Source organism: Mesoplodon densirostris, chromosome 6, assembly GCF_025265405.1.
Source record: "Mesoplodon densirostris isolate mMesDen1 chromosome 6, mMesDen1 primary haplotype, whole genome shotgun sequence".
Lineage (NCBI taxonomy): Eukaryota > Metazoa > Chordata > Mammalia > Artiodactyla > Ziphiidae > Mesoplodon > Mesoplodon densirostris.
Genome location: NC_082666.1, coordinates 128,224,888 through 128,242,793, shown reverse-complemented (window position 1 = coordinate 128,242,793; position 17,906 = coordinate 128,224,888). Strand labels below are relative to the sequence as shown.

At 46.7% G+C, this 17,906-nt stretch overlaps 1 protein-coding gene across 2 annotated transcripts in view; it reads right to left on the bottom strand.

Annotated features, from left to right (window-relative positions):
• Positions 1–17,906, bottom strand: part of GATA4 (GATA binding protein 4) — a 47,897-nt gene that overhangs the window by 10,992 nt on the left and 18,999 nt on the right. Inside the window, exon 2 of one of the 2 annotated variants that reach the window (XM_060101453.1) lies at positions 79–248. In XM_060101453.1, coding sequence (XP_059957436.1) covers positions 79–248 — 170 coding nt within the window. The remainder of the gene's footprint in view (positions 1–78; positions 249–17,906) is intronic. The other variant, XM_060101454.1, reaches the window with a different exon arrangement.

Below are 17,906 nucleotides of genomic sequence, written 5' to 3'. Positions count from 1 at the left end.
TTCCCACCAAGGCCGAGCCCTGAAGCCAGGAGCTGACAGGAGAGAGGCCTGGCTGCTGGGCGCCAGGCACTGGCTTACCAGGCGGCGCTGGGGCTTGATGAGGGGCCGGTTGATGCCGTTCATCTTGTGGTAGAGGCCGCAGGCGTTGCACAGGTAGTGTCCCGTCCCATCCCGCCGCCACAGGGGGGTGGACATGGCCCCGCAGTTGACACACTCTCTGCCTTCCGAGAAGTCGTCAAACATATCTACTGGGTGGGAAACAATACAGAGGATTAGTTCTCTGTTTATGCCAGAAATCTCACAGTGGAGAATCTAGACACCAAGGAAATAATGCCTTCTCCTTGCAAGGAGTGGAAGACGGATCACTCTGGGCTGTCTGGCTTTTCCTCCCTCGGCCCTAACCCTTGGCAACCGGCTCAGAGGGCTGTCCTGGCAAGCAGACCTTACCCCCGGCATCCCAGACACAGCAGGCTCTCCCTGGTCATGAGAAAGGGAAGGGCGTGTGGCAGAGACCACGAGCGCCTGGATTTCTCTCTCTTCAGAGCCTGGCCGGGGGGGGGGGGGGTTCACCTAACACTGAGTTCTACTCAAGACCTTCTTTCTCTCTTTTTTCCCTTTCAAAATTGAGATTCCATTTCCTTTTCAATAAAAATATAATAAATATTTACTTCGGGACAATTAAATGCTGGAATGTGTAAAAAAATATAGAAATCATACATAATCCTGTAACTCAAAGATCACCATGTTATTAACATTTTGTTCTGTTAGATCCTTTGCAATGTTTTATATATTGACATATTTTTGTCTACTTGAGGTCAAGCTGTATCATTTTGAGCCCGTTTTTTCACTTCATACCAAAGCATTTCCCCACATTAGAAATTCTTTATGAACGTATTTTAGTGTATATTATCCCACGCTGGTACTGCACCATCCTTTAACTATTCTCATTCAACTTCTACTTAGCCAGTTTCTGACTTTTGTAGACACCACTCAGTTTGAAAACTAATCTTAGCATTTCTGGTTATTCCTTAGGATACTCCCCTAGACGTAGAATGACTGAGCCAAAGGGACTATATTTTTCTGAAAGTTCTTGAAATTTTCAAACGTTCCTGCAGAAAAAGACAGTAATTCATTTTTCTCATTTCAATGTATCTGTATGATATGCTGTGTCATAGTTTGACATTTTTCTTGCTTACTGGAACATAAAATAAAGGTGCATATTATGAGCAATGGTGCTTTAGAGTGGAACCCGTCCACAGGAACGTGGCCATCCCTGCCATTTCCCTGCACTCGCTCATAGGCCCCTCCCTCCCCATCACCTTTGTCTTCCATGTCTATAGAATTTAACAGTTGACTCATCTCACTGGTGGCCATTTCAGTCATCCTGCTGAGACAGGCTGGGCCAGTTTCCTTATTCCTTGTGATCTACATAAAGTCTGGCTCAGAACTTCCAGAAGTCTCTCTGACTCCATGTATATTCCATGTATACAAAATGCTTCCTATTTTGAAAATTTTTATATCCTTTCTAAATTTTCTGTCCCTAAATACAGCCACCCTGGTGTTCAGATTGTTCTTGTCCTACTACCAGAGGCAAAAGTGGATTTTTCTCTAGTTCAGGGGGGAGACTTGGGGAGGAGGGTAAGAGCTCTCCCTCCATCAGCATAGCCCCTTACCCTGGGGTTTAGGGCCACACATTCTGCTAGTTCTGTGGCCTCGCTACCTGCTCTGAGGGAACTCGGGCTGGAGAAGAGGATGGTGGAGGCCCTCTCCTCAACTCTGGGTACACAAACAGTCATTTGCACCTGCAAACAAGTAACTATGAGTAAACAGTGTGCAGGTGTGAGGGGCTGTTTGCTCAGGCCAGGGAGCTGAGCACACACCGGTCACAAGAGAGGCTATTTTTGCACCTGGGTCACACTGAGAACCCTCCAGCAAGGTCACCTGCCTTGAGAGCTGCACATGACACGATGACTCCTGTTCTCGGCTTGCTTCCCCGAACCCGGGGGGAGGCGTGGAGTGAACAACCTGCCCGTCACCCTCCACCAGCCCTTGCCCGGTGGCCCTGCTCCCTGGCCCAGCCTTCCGGTGAGGGGACTGGAAAGGCCAGGGGAGCTCACAAAAGGCCCTCAGACCAAGGAGGGGCGCTGGCAATGTCCTCATTTTGTAGCGTGTTTGCAATCAACACTAGATGGCGCTACAGCCTCTAAATTGATCCTTTGCATTCTTGTCTAAATCAGGATGGAGGCCTTTTTACATCACCTTTCCAGTCCAAACCGAGCACAACCCAATTAGTCTATTTTTTTAAAACAATGAAAACATTTAAACATATTAAAAAGTGGCCCAACTAGGAAAATGAGCTCTTATTTAATCACTATCCAGCTTCCAACAATCTGTGGCCAATCTCGTCTCATGTACACCTCCACCCACTTTCCCCCATCCTGATTTCTTTCGAAGAAAATCCCAGACATTCTGTCATTTCACTCATAAATATATCAGAACGTGCCTCTCACCGATGAAGATTCACACTCTTTTCCTTTTAAAGATAAGCAAACCAACCTCTTTCCTATGTTCCAGTTCATCTAAAGAAGGCTGCACAGGGAGAGGGTCTTTCTCCATCCATTCCTCTTTTCTGGAGGGGAGATTCCCTTTTGTCTTCATATTTATTGTTTTACACCCAGGACAGGATCTCAGCCCAGGAGCCTCCCTAGCAGTCCTGGTCGCTCTGCTGGTTACTGGCCTGACTACCTTGAGAACCCAGCACCACGGCTTGCCTTAGAAATGCCTTCTTGCCACATGGAATGGGTTACACAGTCAAGCAACCATTTTACAGGCTGGGGAAAGGCACTGGAGGTTGGCAAGTGTGTATTTGTCACCGACAAATACTTACTGAGCATCTGCTATTTCAGCACTCCGATAGATGTCACAGGAGCTCAGAATGCTAATGACCTGGCTGGGAAGATTGGGCCAGAGTATCAATAATGAGTAAATATTACTGGATTCATTTGGGCCACATATCTTAAACAAGTTGGGCATTACGGTGGCAGAGACTTCTTGCCTAGGGTAGGAAGTGCAGAAGTCCCAGATTGAAGAGTCAGGTGTTACAACAGCAGCCAAAGGAAGGATGGGGAGGTGGAGGCCGTGCTTCCTAGAAGCATCCCTCAGACGCACCACATCTCCTTACAACCCAGCACACCTCCAAATGGGCAAAGTTTCCATATCTTCTACCAGAAAATCTTGCCATCCGACCCACTCAATGGAACGTTACATAATTGTAAACGATGATGACAAAGACAACCTGACAATAAAGAAAAATGCCTACCTCCCATGTTAAATGAAAAATGCATCACGCAAAACACCAGATACACTGTGATGGCAGCTGAGACTACCAGGAAGGAGCTTCTATTAGGCTAATCAAATTGTACAGACTTTTCATTTTTATTTTTTTATTTTTAAAATTTACTTAATTATTTTTGGTTGCGTTGGGTCTTCGTTGCAGTGCGTGGGCTTCTCATTGTGGTGGCTTCTCTTGTTGCGGAGCACGGGCTCTAGGCACGTGGGCTTCAGTAGTTGTGGCACGTGGGCTCAGTAGTTGCGGCGCACGGGCTTAGTTGCTCCGTGGCATGTGGGATCTTCCCGGACCAGGGCTCAAACCCGTGTCCCCTGCTTTGGCAGGTGGATTCTTAACCACTGCGCCACCAGGGAACTCCCTGGACTTTTCATGTTTAAAAACACCATTCTGTAATGTTATAATTGCTTACTTTTTAAAATGTGAAAGAAACATAAGAACGAAACAAAAAAAATTTTTTGATCACCTCAAGCAGCTCCCAGTACACTCTGGGGGAAGGGACTGTTTTACTCTCTTACATCTGACACATACATAAATTTCCCCCCTTGAACTGAAGAAGGGAGAGAAAGAGGTTGAAACCCTGCTGTTTAGCACCCTCCTCCTCTGGGGGAGGTGGGAGGTGACAGGCTGGGAGCCCCAAACCAGCACCATCATCTGACGGTGTGAACCTTGCTAATAACCACTTCATCAGACATGCACTGGGTAGAACTTCCCGAGGGCAAGTGGGCAGCAGCCTGATTTCTAATAAGGAAGGGCACAGCCATGGCCTTGAATTACAAAAGCCCCACCCACCCAGTGCTGGGCATCACAGGAATGGGACCAACCACTTAGAAGGCAGTGGGAATCCGGCTCTAGGAAGTGGGTCAGCTTTACCCCACATTCAGAGGAAAGACTTGTAATAATAGTTGTAAAGTACTTTGTAAATAAGAGGAAAAACTCACAACAATGGTTGTAAAGTGCTTTGCAAACACCGAATGAGATAACAATGATGGGTTATTGTCAGGGTTGGAGGGTTTGGGAGGGAGTGGGGACAACCAGGCAGAACCTTGGTGCCTGGATATTGGGGGAGGGACGGCTAAAAGAGCCAGGAGATCTGGGAATCTGACCTTTTCTCAGAATTGTAAATTGTATATCACTCTCAGACTTGGCCCAGCTTGAGACTTGTGGGCAGGGAATGAACTTGCAGGCAGGTTGACAGGTGTCGGGGCTCTGCTCATGGGAAATATTAATTCATGATCCTTTTAGCAACCAAAGGCAGAAAATGAATTGTGCCCTCACCCCAAGAATGGGGGTCTAACTCCTCACTTCCATTCACGCCCCGCTTAAAAAAATTCTTTTTAAAGAGGGGAACAAACCCAGCCTGATTTCTTCAGCATCTAATTTAGTACCGACAGTCCTAGGAACTAAGGCAGACTACTCCCACCCAAGTGCCTGAAAGAAAAATGGGGGCCAGGAGGTTGAAGGATCCCACCCTGGCCTCCCCACGGAGAGCTGACGCAATCACGGGTAGGGACCTGACCTCTCATGCCCGGCTCCATCCATCTCGGGGTACCCACCCACAGGCCAGCGGGCAAGTCGGGGCTGGGAGGAAGAACAGCCAGGAGAGGAAGAGAGGGGAGGTGGAGGGAGGAGGGAGAGGACTCAGAGGCCGGGATCGCGGTTGGCAACACCCACTGGGCGCTGCCCCAAAGCTGGTTTGTCTCCTGACTGCTGGAGAGAGAGCTCAGGCTGAGGGACGGGGCCATGCGTGTGCCAGCCGCTGGGTCAGAGCCACAGAGCCTGGCTCTGCGCTGAGCTCCACCACAGGGGTGTCCGTCGCGCCTTCCCTCTCCAGAGGGGCTTCCACTTGCTAGGGGAGCTGGGTCTTGAGCCCGAGCCCGGGTGGGAGAGACCCTCCTCTCCCTCACCCCTCAGTGCTGAGTCCATCTGGTTTCTGGTGGGGAACCCAAACATTTGCCCTGTGTGTCTGCTCTACTTGCCTTTGTAGCAAGTGCTGGACATAGAGATAGACTAGGTAAAGTTGGGGCAAAAATCTCTGCCCAAAGTTGTTTCCGTCTAGCTGGGGATGCACAACTTAAAGCAAATAATTACATTAAATGTGACAAACTGCAATGACGCCTGGACTGAATCACTACCGGGCCCCCGCCCCCTCCCCCCAGCAGCAAATCCTCAGCCATCCTAGATCTCTCTGGGGAGGGAAGACACACAAACACAACGGAAATTACCCATGCCCAGGGTAGCGACTCAGTGCTGCAAATCAAGGCCAGAGGGGATTCTAGGCCGGCAAAGAGAGGGGAGGGGCCGCCCGGAGACCTCCCGGAGCCAAAGGGGCTTCAGGAACAAAGTCCGCAGCCCCACCCAGACGTCCCATGCTGAACCCCAGCCCCGAGTCCCATCCAAAGTTCAGCAGAGATTGTGCCTGGACTTCCTGACAGGCCCGGCTCTGTCCCGAGGGCTGGCGCCTGGTGAGAAGCAAACAAACCCCGAGGTTTTGGGGCAGCTCCTGAGGCTTCGGTCCTCTGGGCTTTGTCAGGCCCAGCCTGTGACAGGCTGCTGCCGCGGGGAGGGCGGACACAGCTCAGGCAACGTACGGCTGGCAGGATTAGAGCACCTATTTTGGAAGCTCCTGCTGAATAGAAGCGGTTCCTGCCGGGCTGGGCTGGAGCTGCCCTGCGGAGCGGAGCCGGGGGCCCTGGCTCTGAGCGCCCAGAACAAAACGCTGGGGTTCACAGAAAGCATCCACTACATCCCGACCCGATCCACGAGGGGCAGGCAGCTTTAGAAATTTACAAACAAAGAAGCTGAGTATAATCTATATGAAACATTTAGTGCACTACATTTCTGGATAGCCACGGAATAATATGAGAGGCCTTTAAACTTTTCTCTGGGTGACTATTGTAATTGTACTGGAAAGAGATTTCCATCACAACCCCCAACACGCACACACACACACCCCTCCAGCATTTACCTAGGACCCTGGCTTCAGGCTTGAGGTGAGAGTTAAAGAATGAGTCAGGTTAAAAAAAAAACTGACAAAGAAGCAAGGACATTCTGAAAGGAAGGAAGAAAAGCACCAAAAACAGGGAGGGATGGAGAGAGAAAGAAAGAAAGAGAGGGAGAGAGGGAGGGAGGGAGAGAGAGGAAGGAAGAGAGAGGGAGGGAGGGAGGGAGAGAGAGAGAGAGAGGGAGGGAGGGAGAGAGAGAGAGGGAGGGAGGGAGGGAGAGAGGGAGGGAGGGAGAGAGGGAGAGAGAGAGAGAGGGAGGGAGGGAGAGAGGGAGAGAGAGAGAGAGGGAGGGAGGGAGAGAGAGAAAGAGATAGAGAGGGAGGGAGAGAGGGAGAGAGAGAGGAAGGAAGGGAAGAAAGAAAGAAAAAAGAAAGAGAAAGAAAGAGAGAGAGAGGGAGGGAGGGAGGGAGAGGAAGGAAGGAAGGGAGAAAGAAAGAGAAAGAAAAAAGGGGAGGGAGGGAAAGAAAGAAGAGGTTGAAGAGCAACTCGTGCTAGGACAGACAGGAGGACAATAGTTACCGCATATTCCCAAGAGTTAATACCCCTAATAAGCTGAGAGAAATTACACATTACACACAGAAACATGAGGCGAAGACGTCACTGGGCAGCCCATGCCTGTCACTGAAGGAGCTGTGGGAAGAGCCAAGTCTCTATCTTTCTGTTCTGTGGACCACCTGCTCCTCCCTTGAAGGCTCCCAAGCATCTACCTCCACTCCTACCTGGTCTGTGGGCACAGCAAGGGCAGAGTGGGAGGGAGGCCCGGAAAGAGGAATGTCACTGGGGTTCAGAGAAGTTAGGTCTCGTCCAGGAAACAGAGGAGCTGGGATTTCAACCCAGACTGACTGGGCAGCCTCTGAACCGCGGGCCCAGAGTCCCACCAGCTCCTGCCGGCAGAGAGATGGCTTGACCATCCTGTCGGGGACTCAGTTCTCTTCCCAGCAGCAGACAGCATCAACACGAACAGTTCGAAAATCAGAACGTGAAAGACAGTCTAGGGTCGCAACATGACGTGTTAGTGGCGAGGACCACAAGAGGTCCAGGACTCAGGAATGCCCTGCTTACCCAGCTCATCTGATCACAGAAGCGTCTCAGGGCACGTGTGTTTCAGTGCTCTCCAGCACACCAGCTTGGGAAATGCCTCCTAGCCTGCATCTTTGTGACCTTCAAGAATCCCCACATGGGCTTCCCTGGTGGCGCAGTGGTTGAGAATCTGCCTGCTAATGCAGGGGACACGGGTTCGAGCCCTGGTCTGGGGGGATCCCACATGCCGCAGAGCAACTGGGCCCGTGAGCCACAACTACTGAGCCTGCACGTCTGGAGCCTGTGCTCTGCAACAAGAGAGGCCGTGATAGTGAGAGGCCCGCACACTGCGATTAAGAGTGGCCCCCGCTTGCCACAACTAGAGAAAGCCCTCGCACAGAAACGAAGACCCAACACAGCCTAAATAAATAAATTAATTAATAACTCCTACCCCCAACAACAACAAAAAGAATCCCCGCATGTAATGATATAATTACAGTGTAAAAATTTCCCCATGACAGATGGGTCAGTCACTGGCCCAGGAGAAATGTCTCGGTGCTTTAGAATTCACAGTTCACCCTCAGTGACCATGACGTCCTGAGCCTCCTGCGTTGTGCAAAGTTAAGTCCATGATGGATACAGACTGCCACGTGGCTATTTAGAGTTCTATGGTGTTAGGTTCTGAGAATGTGACTTCGTTTGCCAGATCTGGAAGTTAAACACACGTGGACTCCCAGGAGAGGGTCACTGTGGCCCTTCCCACCTGTGATCCACCGGCTGGGAGACCGTCTTCAAAGTAGGCAAATGAACTAAGCAGGAAACACTCAAAGACTGTGTTGTGTTATAATTTCTATTGTAAAACTCTTGCTAATGTCGACAGTTTTTCCTTCTAACAATAAGTGTTTTTACGAACACTGTTTTGCCCAGTGGTCTCCTCGTCCTCTGTGGGGTCTCTCCTGTCCATTTCTACCCAGTGGATGGGCTGCCCGGAGTCTTCCCCGAGGGGCCTGGGGAAGAACCCTGCGGACGTTGAGTGAAGACTAGCCAGGGTCTCTATAGGCTGCTGCTCTCAGCAGACACCCCGTCCTGTAGGCTCCGCCCTCTTAAACCCGGAACCACCGGATCTCCGCTTTTCTAACACCCCTCGGGCTGGCTTGGATGCCACACACCTCATCATCCAGAATGGCACGCTTCCGAGGGAGAGGTGCTTATCACCAATTATTCTGGGACAACAGGCTTAAAATCAGACGTATGGCCACTCGCGGCGGAACTCCAGGTATGAGACCTACAACCCTGACACACTTACTCCCCTGTGGTCCCCTGCACACTCGTTTCTCCCCAGGGCCACCACCTCCCAGGCAGGGTGCATGCAGAATGCAAGGAAAGAGGTGCCTAAACTGCTCTAAATGCTGGGTTCTCTAGTTGGCCACTGACATCTCCCAGCTCCCTGGGTTCAGGCTGGGTTCGGCCTTCGGCTCGGCTACAGCCACGGGATCCCTGGGTGGCCGTCAGCCATTGAAAATGTTTGCTACTTCCTGGACTCCGAGTACTGAGCCCAAACCCTACCCTTCCTTTTCTGGGCCTGGTAAGTTCTGAACAGCCCCTCATCCTGGTCGCCCTGTGCTGGCTCTAAGGCTTCTGGAGGGCAAGCACACAGTCTCGAGAACTAGAAGAGGTGTTTGGGTGACTCCGTGGACAGGCAGAGGAAGAAACCAAGGTCCAGAGATGGTGAGTCACTCACTTAAGCTTCTAGAACATTTCGTGACCTGACCTTCGCCCTGCAAGCACCACGCTGCTCTCGGGCTGGGTTGCTCCATCTGCAGCGCTCAGCACACGACAGAAACTCAGTGCATTTTGACCGATCAGATTTCAATAAATCAGCATCCTAAAGCGTCTAATGAGGCAGCCGTAGGATGGTGTAAATCTGAAGGCTCTGGCCCTGGCCTGCCTGCCTGGCCACTAAGATGCATGTTCCTGGACAAACATCCTAATTCGGCTGACAAATACGTGTGTATATACTTATATATACAGATGGATGGATGTGGAAGAGTGCTCCGTGATGCATTAAAAACCAGCCCACTCTTGCTAGTGATAAAACTGCTCTAATAATTCACTAGCATACATCAAAAGGACCCCATCACCACCACAGAGAGAGACAGAGGAAGAGAGAAATATTTATTTTTAAGATGTTCATGGCAGGGCTTCCCTGGGGGCGCAGTGGTTAAGAATCCGCCTGCCAATGCAGGGAACATGGGTTCGAGCCCTGGTCCGGGAAGATCCCACATGCCATGGAGCAACTAAGTCCGTGCGCCACAACTACGGAGCCTGTGCTCTAGAGCCCGCGAGCCACAACTACTGAGCCCGTGTGCCACAACTACTGAAGCCCACATGCCTAGAGCCTGTGCTCCCCAACAAGAGAAGCCACTGCAATGAGAAGCCCACGCACCACAATGAAGAGTAGCCCCCGCTCGCCCGCACGCAGCAATGAAGAGCCAACGCAGCCAAACAATAAAATGTAAATAAAATAAATAAATTTATTTTTTAAAAAAAAGATGTTCATGGCAAAACACTGGAAACAACCCAAATCTCCACTGATAGGGGAATGAGTAAGAAAACTAAACTGCAGTAAAAAAAATGTGAAAATTTGAGTTGATTTTTAAAATGACAATTACACGGACTATGTTAAGATTTTCTCTTCCTATAACACGGCTCAAATTCATTAAATCAGCAGCTAATTAAATAAACATCTCTGTATTTGGGGAACAGGACTAGAGACAGGGAACAGCAGTGCAAAAGCCCTGAGCCCGAGGGAAATGGATGGTTAAAAATAATATCATGTACCGTGAAAGAAGCTGGTCACAAAAGACCACTGAATGTGTGGTTCCATTCGTACAAAATGCCCAGAATGGGCAAATACACAGGGATAGAAAGTCGGTTAGCGGTTGCCAGGGGCTGGGGGAGAGGGAATGGGAGTGGCTATTAATAGGTTCAGGGTTCTAGGAGCGATGAAAATGTTCTCAAGCTGATTGTGAGACGGATGCACAACTCTGTGAATATACTAAAATCCACTGAATTGCACACTTTAAACGAGTGAACTTTACAGAATGTAAATTACACATTACTTGCATAATGCATATTAATAAGGCTGTTACAAAATAACTAATACCATTTTTTTTCCACATATACTAGTGTGTATCTGTGAATCCCAAGCACTAATACAATTTTTAATTTAATTTTCAAAAGCATCTCTGCCTAGGAGTCGAGGGATTAGAGAGATGTCTACTTCATTTCTTCAGTTTCCCATGATCCTCTCATTCCAGTGACAAAGTGTCTTCTCCACCGTGGGCCCAGGTGCCTCCCCTCCCACAAAGGTGGCCCTCTCTGGGCTCAGGTATCCACTACGGCACAGACTGTTCTTCCCACCCCACAGAGGGAAAGACGAAGGTCCTTTCCACAGGGGGCAGGACCAGAAGTGTGGGGATGTATGACAAGCTAATCAAAAGCTGCTTGCCAGGGCTTCCCTGGTGGTGCAGTGGTTGAGAGTCCACCTGCTGATGCAGGGGACACGGGTTCGTGCCCCGGTCTGGGAAGATCCCACATGCCGCGGAGCGGCTGGGCCCGTGAGCCATGGCCACTGAGCCTGTGCGTCCGGAGCCTGTGCTCCGCAACGGGAGAGGCCACAACAGTGAGAGGCCCGCGTACCGCAAAAAAAAAAAAAAAAAAAAAAAAAAAGCTGCCTGCCCATCTTGCTGTGGGCAAAGTCTGGCGCTGGTTCTGGCTCCTTGGAGTCCAGGCCTCCTGCCAGCCTGCCTCAGTTACCTAATTGTGCCCTGGGAGGGGGCTGTGGGGAAACAAGCAGGCAGATATTGATGGAGAGCAGGACATGGTACTGCCTGGGGCTAGGGAGATGGGCAACATGACAATATCTCAGGAAGAGTATAAACACTTGCACACTTGATCTAGAAATTCCACTTCCAGGAATTTATCCTGCAGATGCACTGGCGCTTGCGTAAAACGGCTGACGTCCGGGGATACTCAATGTGGCATTTTTTTCTGCAATGGCAGAGGACTGGGAAAAGAACTTATATGTTCATCAATATGGAGCTACTGTCAACTCAATTAGGGTGCACTGTGTAGCCAAAGAAGAGGTAGGCACCTATACACAGATTTGTTTGTATGCACAGTAAAAATACCTCTAGGAGGACAGACAAGAAACTGACAATAATGACTTGCTTCCAGGGAGAGTGCAGCCTGGTAGCTCAGGGATACTGTTCACTGTATGTTCTTGTGAACATTTTGAATCCTGAACTATGCTAATTTATTTCCTAATTGCAATAAATAATTCTTTTATAGGTTAAATAAAGTAATAAAGTAAATGACTAGGCCCTGACTAGCATCGTCACTGTTTCATGTAGTAATATGTTTCATTTAGAGCAGGGAAGTTTCCCTTTTTTGATTTCCCACAAGAGCATCTTATCTCCCACCATTTTGCAAGCGGGTTCTCAGTCTAACAGACCCGCTGTCATCTCTCAGAGCACCCTGGTTCCTGTCCCAAGGGCCCCCCAGCCTTGCCTTCTCTGCAGGCTTAGGCCCCAGACCCCGGCGGATCTGGCTTGGCTTCTAATGCTCAGTTACACCCATTTACACCGCTTGTTTAGACCTTGTTCCTTTTATTAATTAGGAAGACTGAGAGGGAGCTATCGCCAGGCCCTTTATCAGGGTCATAGGCGGAGACTTATACCAAGGCAGTCTGGGCCCGTTTGACTCTGCAACCCCTCTTTAAGCTTGTGACAAGCTGGCAGGAGGGAAAGGAAATACTGAACAAATTGCCAGACCAGCTCCCTCAGGGATCAAGACAATGGGTCTGGAGGGAAAAGGCTTTTCCTTCCAGCCCAGCGGCCGTCAAAAGGAAACAACTTTCCTTTCACCTCCTGGAATGGCAGCAGCCAGCCAGCCAGCTGGGGAGATTTATGGAGATATAATGTGACCTCTTTATTGCTCTGAACGCTAGGGAGGCATTTCAGGGGAGATTTACGCCTTTTAGAAGGGGAGCGGTGCTACGGTGCAGAACTGTGTACATGGGACTATTTCCCCCTCTGGGGCTTTCTTGGGGATTATTTAATCAAACTAAGGTTAAACTCAATCACCAGCACTTTATATCTTCTTCTCCTGCTAATCCACCTAGTTACCCTGCAAGCTTTTTGCATGAAATGTGATTCTAAGGAGAGTCAGGAGGGCTCTGTTTAGCTTTGAGTTCACTTGGCATAAAACAAAACAAAAAATAAGGATGAACATCACTTACAGCAGGGCCAGGAGACGGGGTCCCTCCCTAGCGATGGACGCAGGCAGCACTCACTGTACCCGCCTATGACCAGGATCTTCTTTGTAAAATGGGGGTGTCAGACCACACATCAAGGCCCTTCCTAGTTCTAAAATTATCCAGATTAGTATCAGATCAAATGTATAAATGACTGCACCAGGGATTTTGATGTCACTTGTTTTTTTTAAGCTGCAGATCCATTTCTTGAAAGAGAATCTTATTTAGGAAGCTTGACATAAAAAGACAGAGAAGTGCAGCTGACTGGGTGAAAGGATGAACCAGACTCTTCCCAAATCCCCCTGGACATATCTATATCTACACACAGTGGCCTTGAGGAAAGTCCTCCAACCACTAGAGGGCACAGAAGTATAGCTGCAGGAGTGTTTCTCAGGACTCTCTGCCTATGATGTGAACGGGGTCCAGCCTTTGCTTCAATATCACAAACTACATTTACCAGATTTAAAGGCTGGAAGTAATGAGAACCAATTCCAGAAGCAACTGGAGGCCAAAATGTTCAGCAATAGTAACGTTACCTCTCTTGCTCTGGTCTCCGCAACTCAAAAATGAAGTATTTGGAAAAGATGATTTCTAGCTCCCTACTTTTTGAACCATCTAACTTGGCACTACATTGTAACTCTTCTCATATATATATTTATTTCCCCCTAATTTATGTTTAAATTGTATACATCATAACTGCTATAAGAATTCAAACAATACTCCAATAAAGATGTTAAAAAAAAAGAATTCAAACAGTACAGAAAGATGTCACATGAAAAATAAAAGTCTCCACAATTACCATTATCCCACTCCTCAGAGGCAATGGTGGCTAACAAATTTTCTATTTCCAGACATTTTCTGTTATTAATTATAATTTTCATTTTTAGAAATTTAGAATTACAGAAAAGTACCAAAAATAATATAACAATCCCTTTTATTCCCTATCACCATCTCTTAACCAACCACTATTTTGAATTTAGTGTATATCCTTCCAATTCATTTTTATACTCTTACACACATATATACGTACCTCTGAACATTATAAGTATGGCTTTGTATAGATTTAAATTTTAATTTACATGAATGCCCTCACACTGTACATCATGTTTACAAATTTACTTTTTAAAAAACATGGAATATTTCAGTAACTGAGAAGAAAAGAATATTAAAAGACTCCTGAAGCCAGCACCTAGCTTTGTTAAATCTTAACATTTTACCATATTTTCTTCTGATTTTTAAAAGAAATAAAGCACTGCAGATAGTTGATTCCTGTGTATCCATCCCATGATCCCCGTCTCCTCCTTCCCTCAGTAGAAAAAAAACTCTATCCTGAATAGGTTTATCATTCACGTGAATGTTTTTACTCTGGTAATATATGTGCATACTTTTTAAAAAGCAATATATAATTTTTTTGCATGTTTTAAACTTCACAGAAATAACATGATTTGTATCCTTAAGTTTTATTTTTTCTTATGAATATGCTTCTGTGTTTTAATTATGTTGATACATGTGGAGCTACTTTGAGTTGCTTTATAGTTTTCCATTATATTCACATATCATATTTAGTTTGTCAATTTCATTACTAATGTATATTCAGGTAGTTTTCAATTTTTGCTGTAATAAACAGGCATCCTTGTACATATCTCTACGATATATCAGGCACATTATAGACATGTTCAAAACCTTCCATCCCCTGTAGTTATTGACTGCATGTGCCAGGCTTTTAGAAATTAGTATGTTAAACTGAACCAACTTGATGGGAATAACTATCCACCGGACTTGTTTTCCAAAGAAAACTATTGTTTAGAGTAGCAAAATTATAAGCTTACCTAGACATGTTGTAAAGTCCTTGAAAAGTAACTCAGAGCCAAGTTTTGTGAATTGGAATGCAGTGCTCAAGTCACATTCTGCTTTAAAACTTGTAACAGATATAGATGAATTAAAGAGAAAAAATATATATATTCAGAAAACACTTATGTTTGGTTTTGGTGCTGTTTAACAATGTATCAGACAGCTTTTGCTAGGTTATGCTGTAACAAACAATCCCAGAATCTCAGTGGCTTACTATATTCAAGGTTTATTTTCTGCTGTTCACATTACATGTCAGTTGCAAGTTGGCTGCAGTTCTGTTATATGTGTGTGCTTTGCTCCAAGACCCAGGCTGAAGGTGCAACCTCTGTCTGGGTCATAAGAGCCTCATGGCGGGGGTAAAAAGTGATGTCAGAACTACATAATGACTCTTAAAGCTGTGCTTGGAATCTGCACAAGTGACTTCTAGTCACATGTCATTGATCAAAGCAAGTCTCATAGGCAAGCCTACGTTATCAAGGTGGGGGGATATAATTCTGCCCTGGGAAGGGACACCTGGAAGAACAGTGCCACCTGCCCTGAACGCAAACGGGATCATACCACACAGACTGTTCTGCAGTTTAGTTTCTTCATGGAAACGCATGTATTTGGATATTTTCCCATATCAGTACAGATCTATCTCACTCTTTTAAGAGGATTTATTAGTTTTACACTGTAAAGGTATAAAACGTTTATGTTCTAATCCATAAGTCCCACAGTTGTTTAGCTGTACTTTGATATCTGAAAGGATACATCATTTAATGCCAGTCTTTTTGCACCATAGCTTCCCCTTTCCTAATGCCTTGGCTGTATTTCAGCAAGTAATTTTCCACTACTACATACAGCAGGGCTGTAATGAACATCATTGCCTTAATTTCCGTGCCAGTACCTGTTTATTTTCACTTGTTTTGATTTCGGATAGGACAAGTTCTCCCTTCTTACGTTTTCTTTATAAAAACTATCTTGGCTATTCTTGCACAGTAACTCTTCCACATAAATTTTATAATCAGCTTGACAAGCTGTATTTAAGAAAGCCTGTTGGGATGTTTGCTGGGACTGCATTAAACTTATAGATTTTGTTTGGGGTTTTCCAATCCGAGAACATAGTATCTTTCCCCACTTATCCATGTCTTTTTAAAATATGTCTTTTAAGTTTTATAGCTTTCTCCATGGTGATCTTACATATTTGTTTACCAAAGTTGACTATTTCATCTGCAAATAATGAAAACATTGGCTCTTCCTTTCCCATCTCATCTATTTTCTTACCAGGTAAGTTTACACGGGCTGGAAATCTGAGAGGTATGGATCAGCTCTCCAAGTCTTTCCCTCGATGTGGTTTGAATTTCCATTATATTTGAGAGTATTTCTGTAGTTGAGGGAATTTTCCTAGTTTCACTGGAGATGAAAGTTTTACTGTATTCTGAGGGTTCTTTTCATCTGATTTATCAGTATTCAGGGAGGAGGCATACTTTACTCTGCTATCTTCCCCAGAAAGTCTCTACCCGCTTCTTCACTGTACAAGCACCCTTCTCACATCCTATCACCTGCTCTTCCTCTTCCTGTCACGAGCCTTCCTAGACTAACCCGATGATGCTTCCGTGGGTTTATTCGGCAGTTAATCCCATTGATCTTCAATTGCCTGTTTGTATCCTTGTCTTGGAGTGTCATTTACATCTCTTGGTATGACTGCATTCTTTCCTTCCAAACTATATTTTGTTCCTAAACCACGTAATAAACACATGGAGATCAGGGTATATTTTATACCTTGTTTATTGGGTTAGTTTTATTTTCTTTCTCCTTTTTTCACTCTAGTCTCAGAACTCTTGAGGCCAAGCAGACATCTACAAATTACATCTAAAGATGTGGAGTTTCTCCACACTGGGGGCCACACAGCGCCCAGCTCTCAGCCCTTCCTTTTCCCACCTGAAGCACAGCGGCTGGATCCCAGCGCTCCTGGACCGTTTTTGATGACAAAAGTCTAGTAGTTCAACCCGTCCTTTTACAACTTTCACAAACTTGGCAGACATTTCAGGAAAAGTGTGAAGCTGCTACAGAAAAGCAATCTTATAGGACAAGTTCGGAAGAGATAGTACCACCACCTCTTAGATTAATAGTGCTTATACCTTTGTGGAGGCAGATAGTATGCAGTGTTGGGGACTTGCTAAGCTTTCACACTGTCTCTCTTTCTGTTTTTTTATTTTTAATAGAGGTAAAAGACACAAAACATAAAATTACCATTTAACTGTTTTAAGTGTACAATTCAGTAGTGTTAAGTATTTTCATACTGTTGCACAACCCATCTCCAGAACTCTTTTCATCTTGCTAAACTGAAACTCTGTACCCATTAAATAACTACTCCCCTCCCCCCTCAGCCCCTGGCAACCACCATTCTGTCTCTGTGAATCTGACTACTCTAGGTCCCTCATGTAAGTGGAATCACGCACTGATTTTTGGCTTATTTCACTCAGCATAATGTTCTCAAGATTCATCCGTGCTGTAGCCTGTGTCAGAATCCCCACATTGTACATATACACACCATGTTCTGTGTATCCACTCATCTGTCTAGGGACACTTGGGTTGCTTCCACCTTTTGGCCACTGTGTCTCTCTCTTTTAAATCAATTATGTACTCATCTTTACAAACAAACAAAAGCTAAAAATCAGGAACAAATGCAGAGCTGTGCACTGAACAGCCAAATAAATCACTGAGATCTTGACCACTATGGCTCCGGTTTGCTGGCCCGGCTGGGGAGATTCCTCATGGCAGGGTCTTCCTACGGCTCTGTCTTCCAGAAAGAAACTCAGAGGTAGCAGCAACTTCAGAAAAGCCAAGACAGAAGGAAAATCCTGTGGCGGCAAGATCCCGAGGGAAGGAAGACTACCCAAGTAGCCCAGCCTCAGCAGAGCTGTTCAGGCACAGGTGCGGTGGCCTCAGCACACACAATTCCCTGAATTCCAGGATGATGTTAACCAAGTGGTCCTGGACTTGGACCCCACGGAAGACCCCACTGAAGCAGCTCAAGGTGGAAGGGGGTCTCATTTACTGTCAGACTCCCAGCGACAGCCCCCAGCCGGGCCTCATCAAGGCACATACCCCCCACAGCCGCACCACACAAGACTTCTTCCTTTCTAAGTGGTTTCTTCATTTTTTCCCTTTTGTTCAGCTCTCGCTGGAGGCAGACAACTGGCTCCACCTTCCTCGGAAGGATTTAAAAAACATTCCAAAGCTATGACAGAAGTCACTCTTCACGTGTCTACAAGCCCCATTGGCCTTATGGACATGTGCCCCCGTATGTAGAAGAAATTACAGATATTACGTTGGATATGGGGTCTATGTCCCTAAATGTAGACTAATGCTGAGAAAGAAGGCA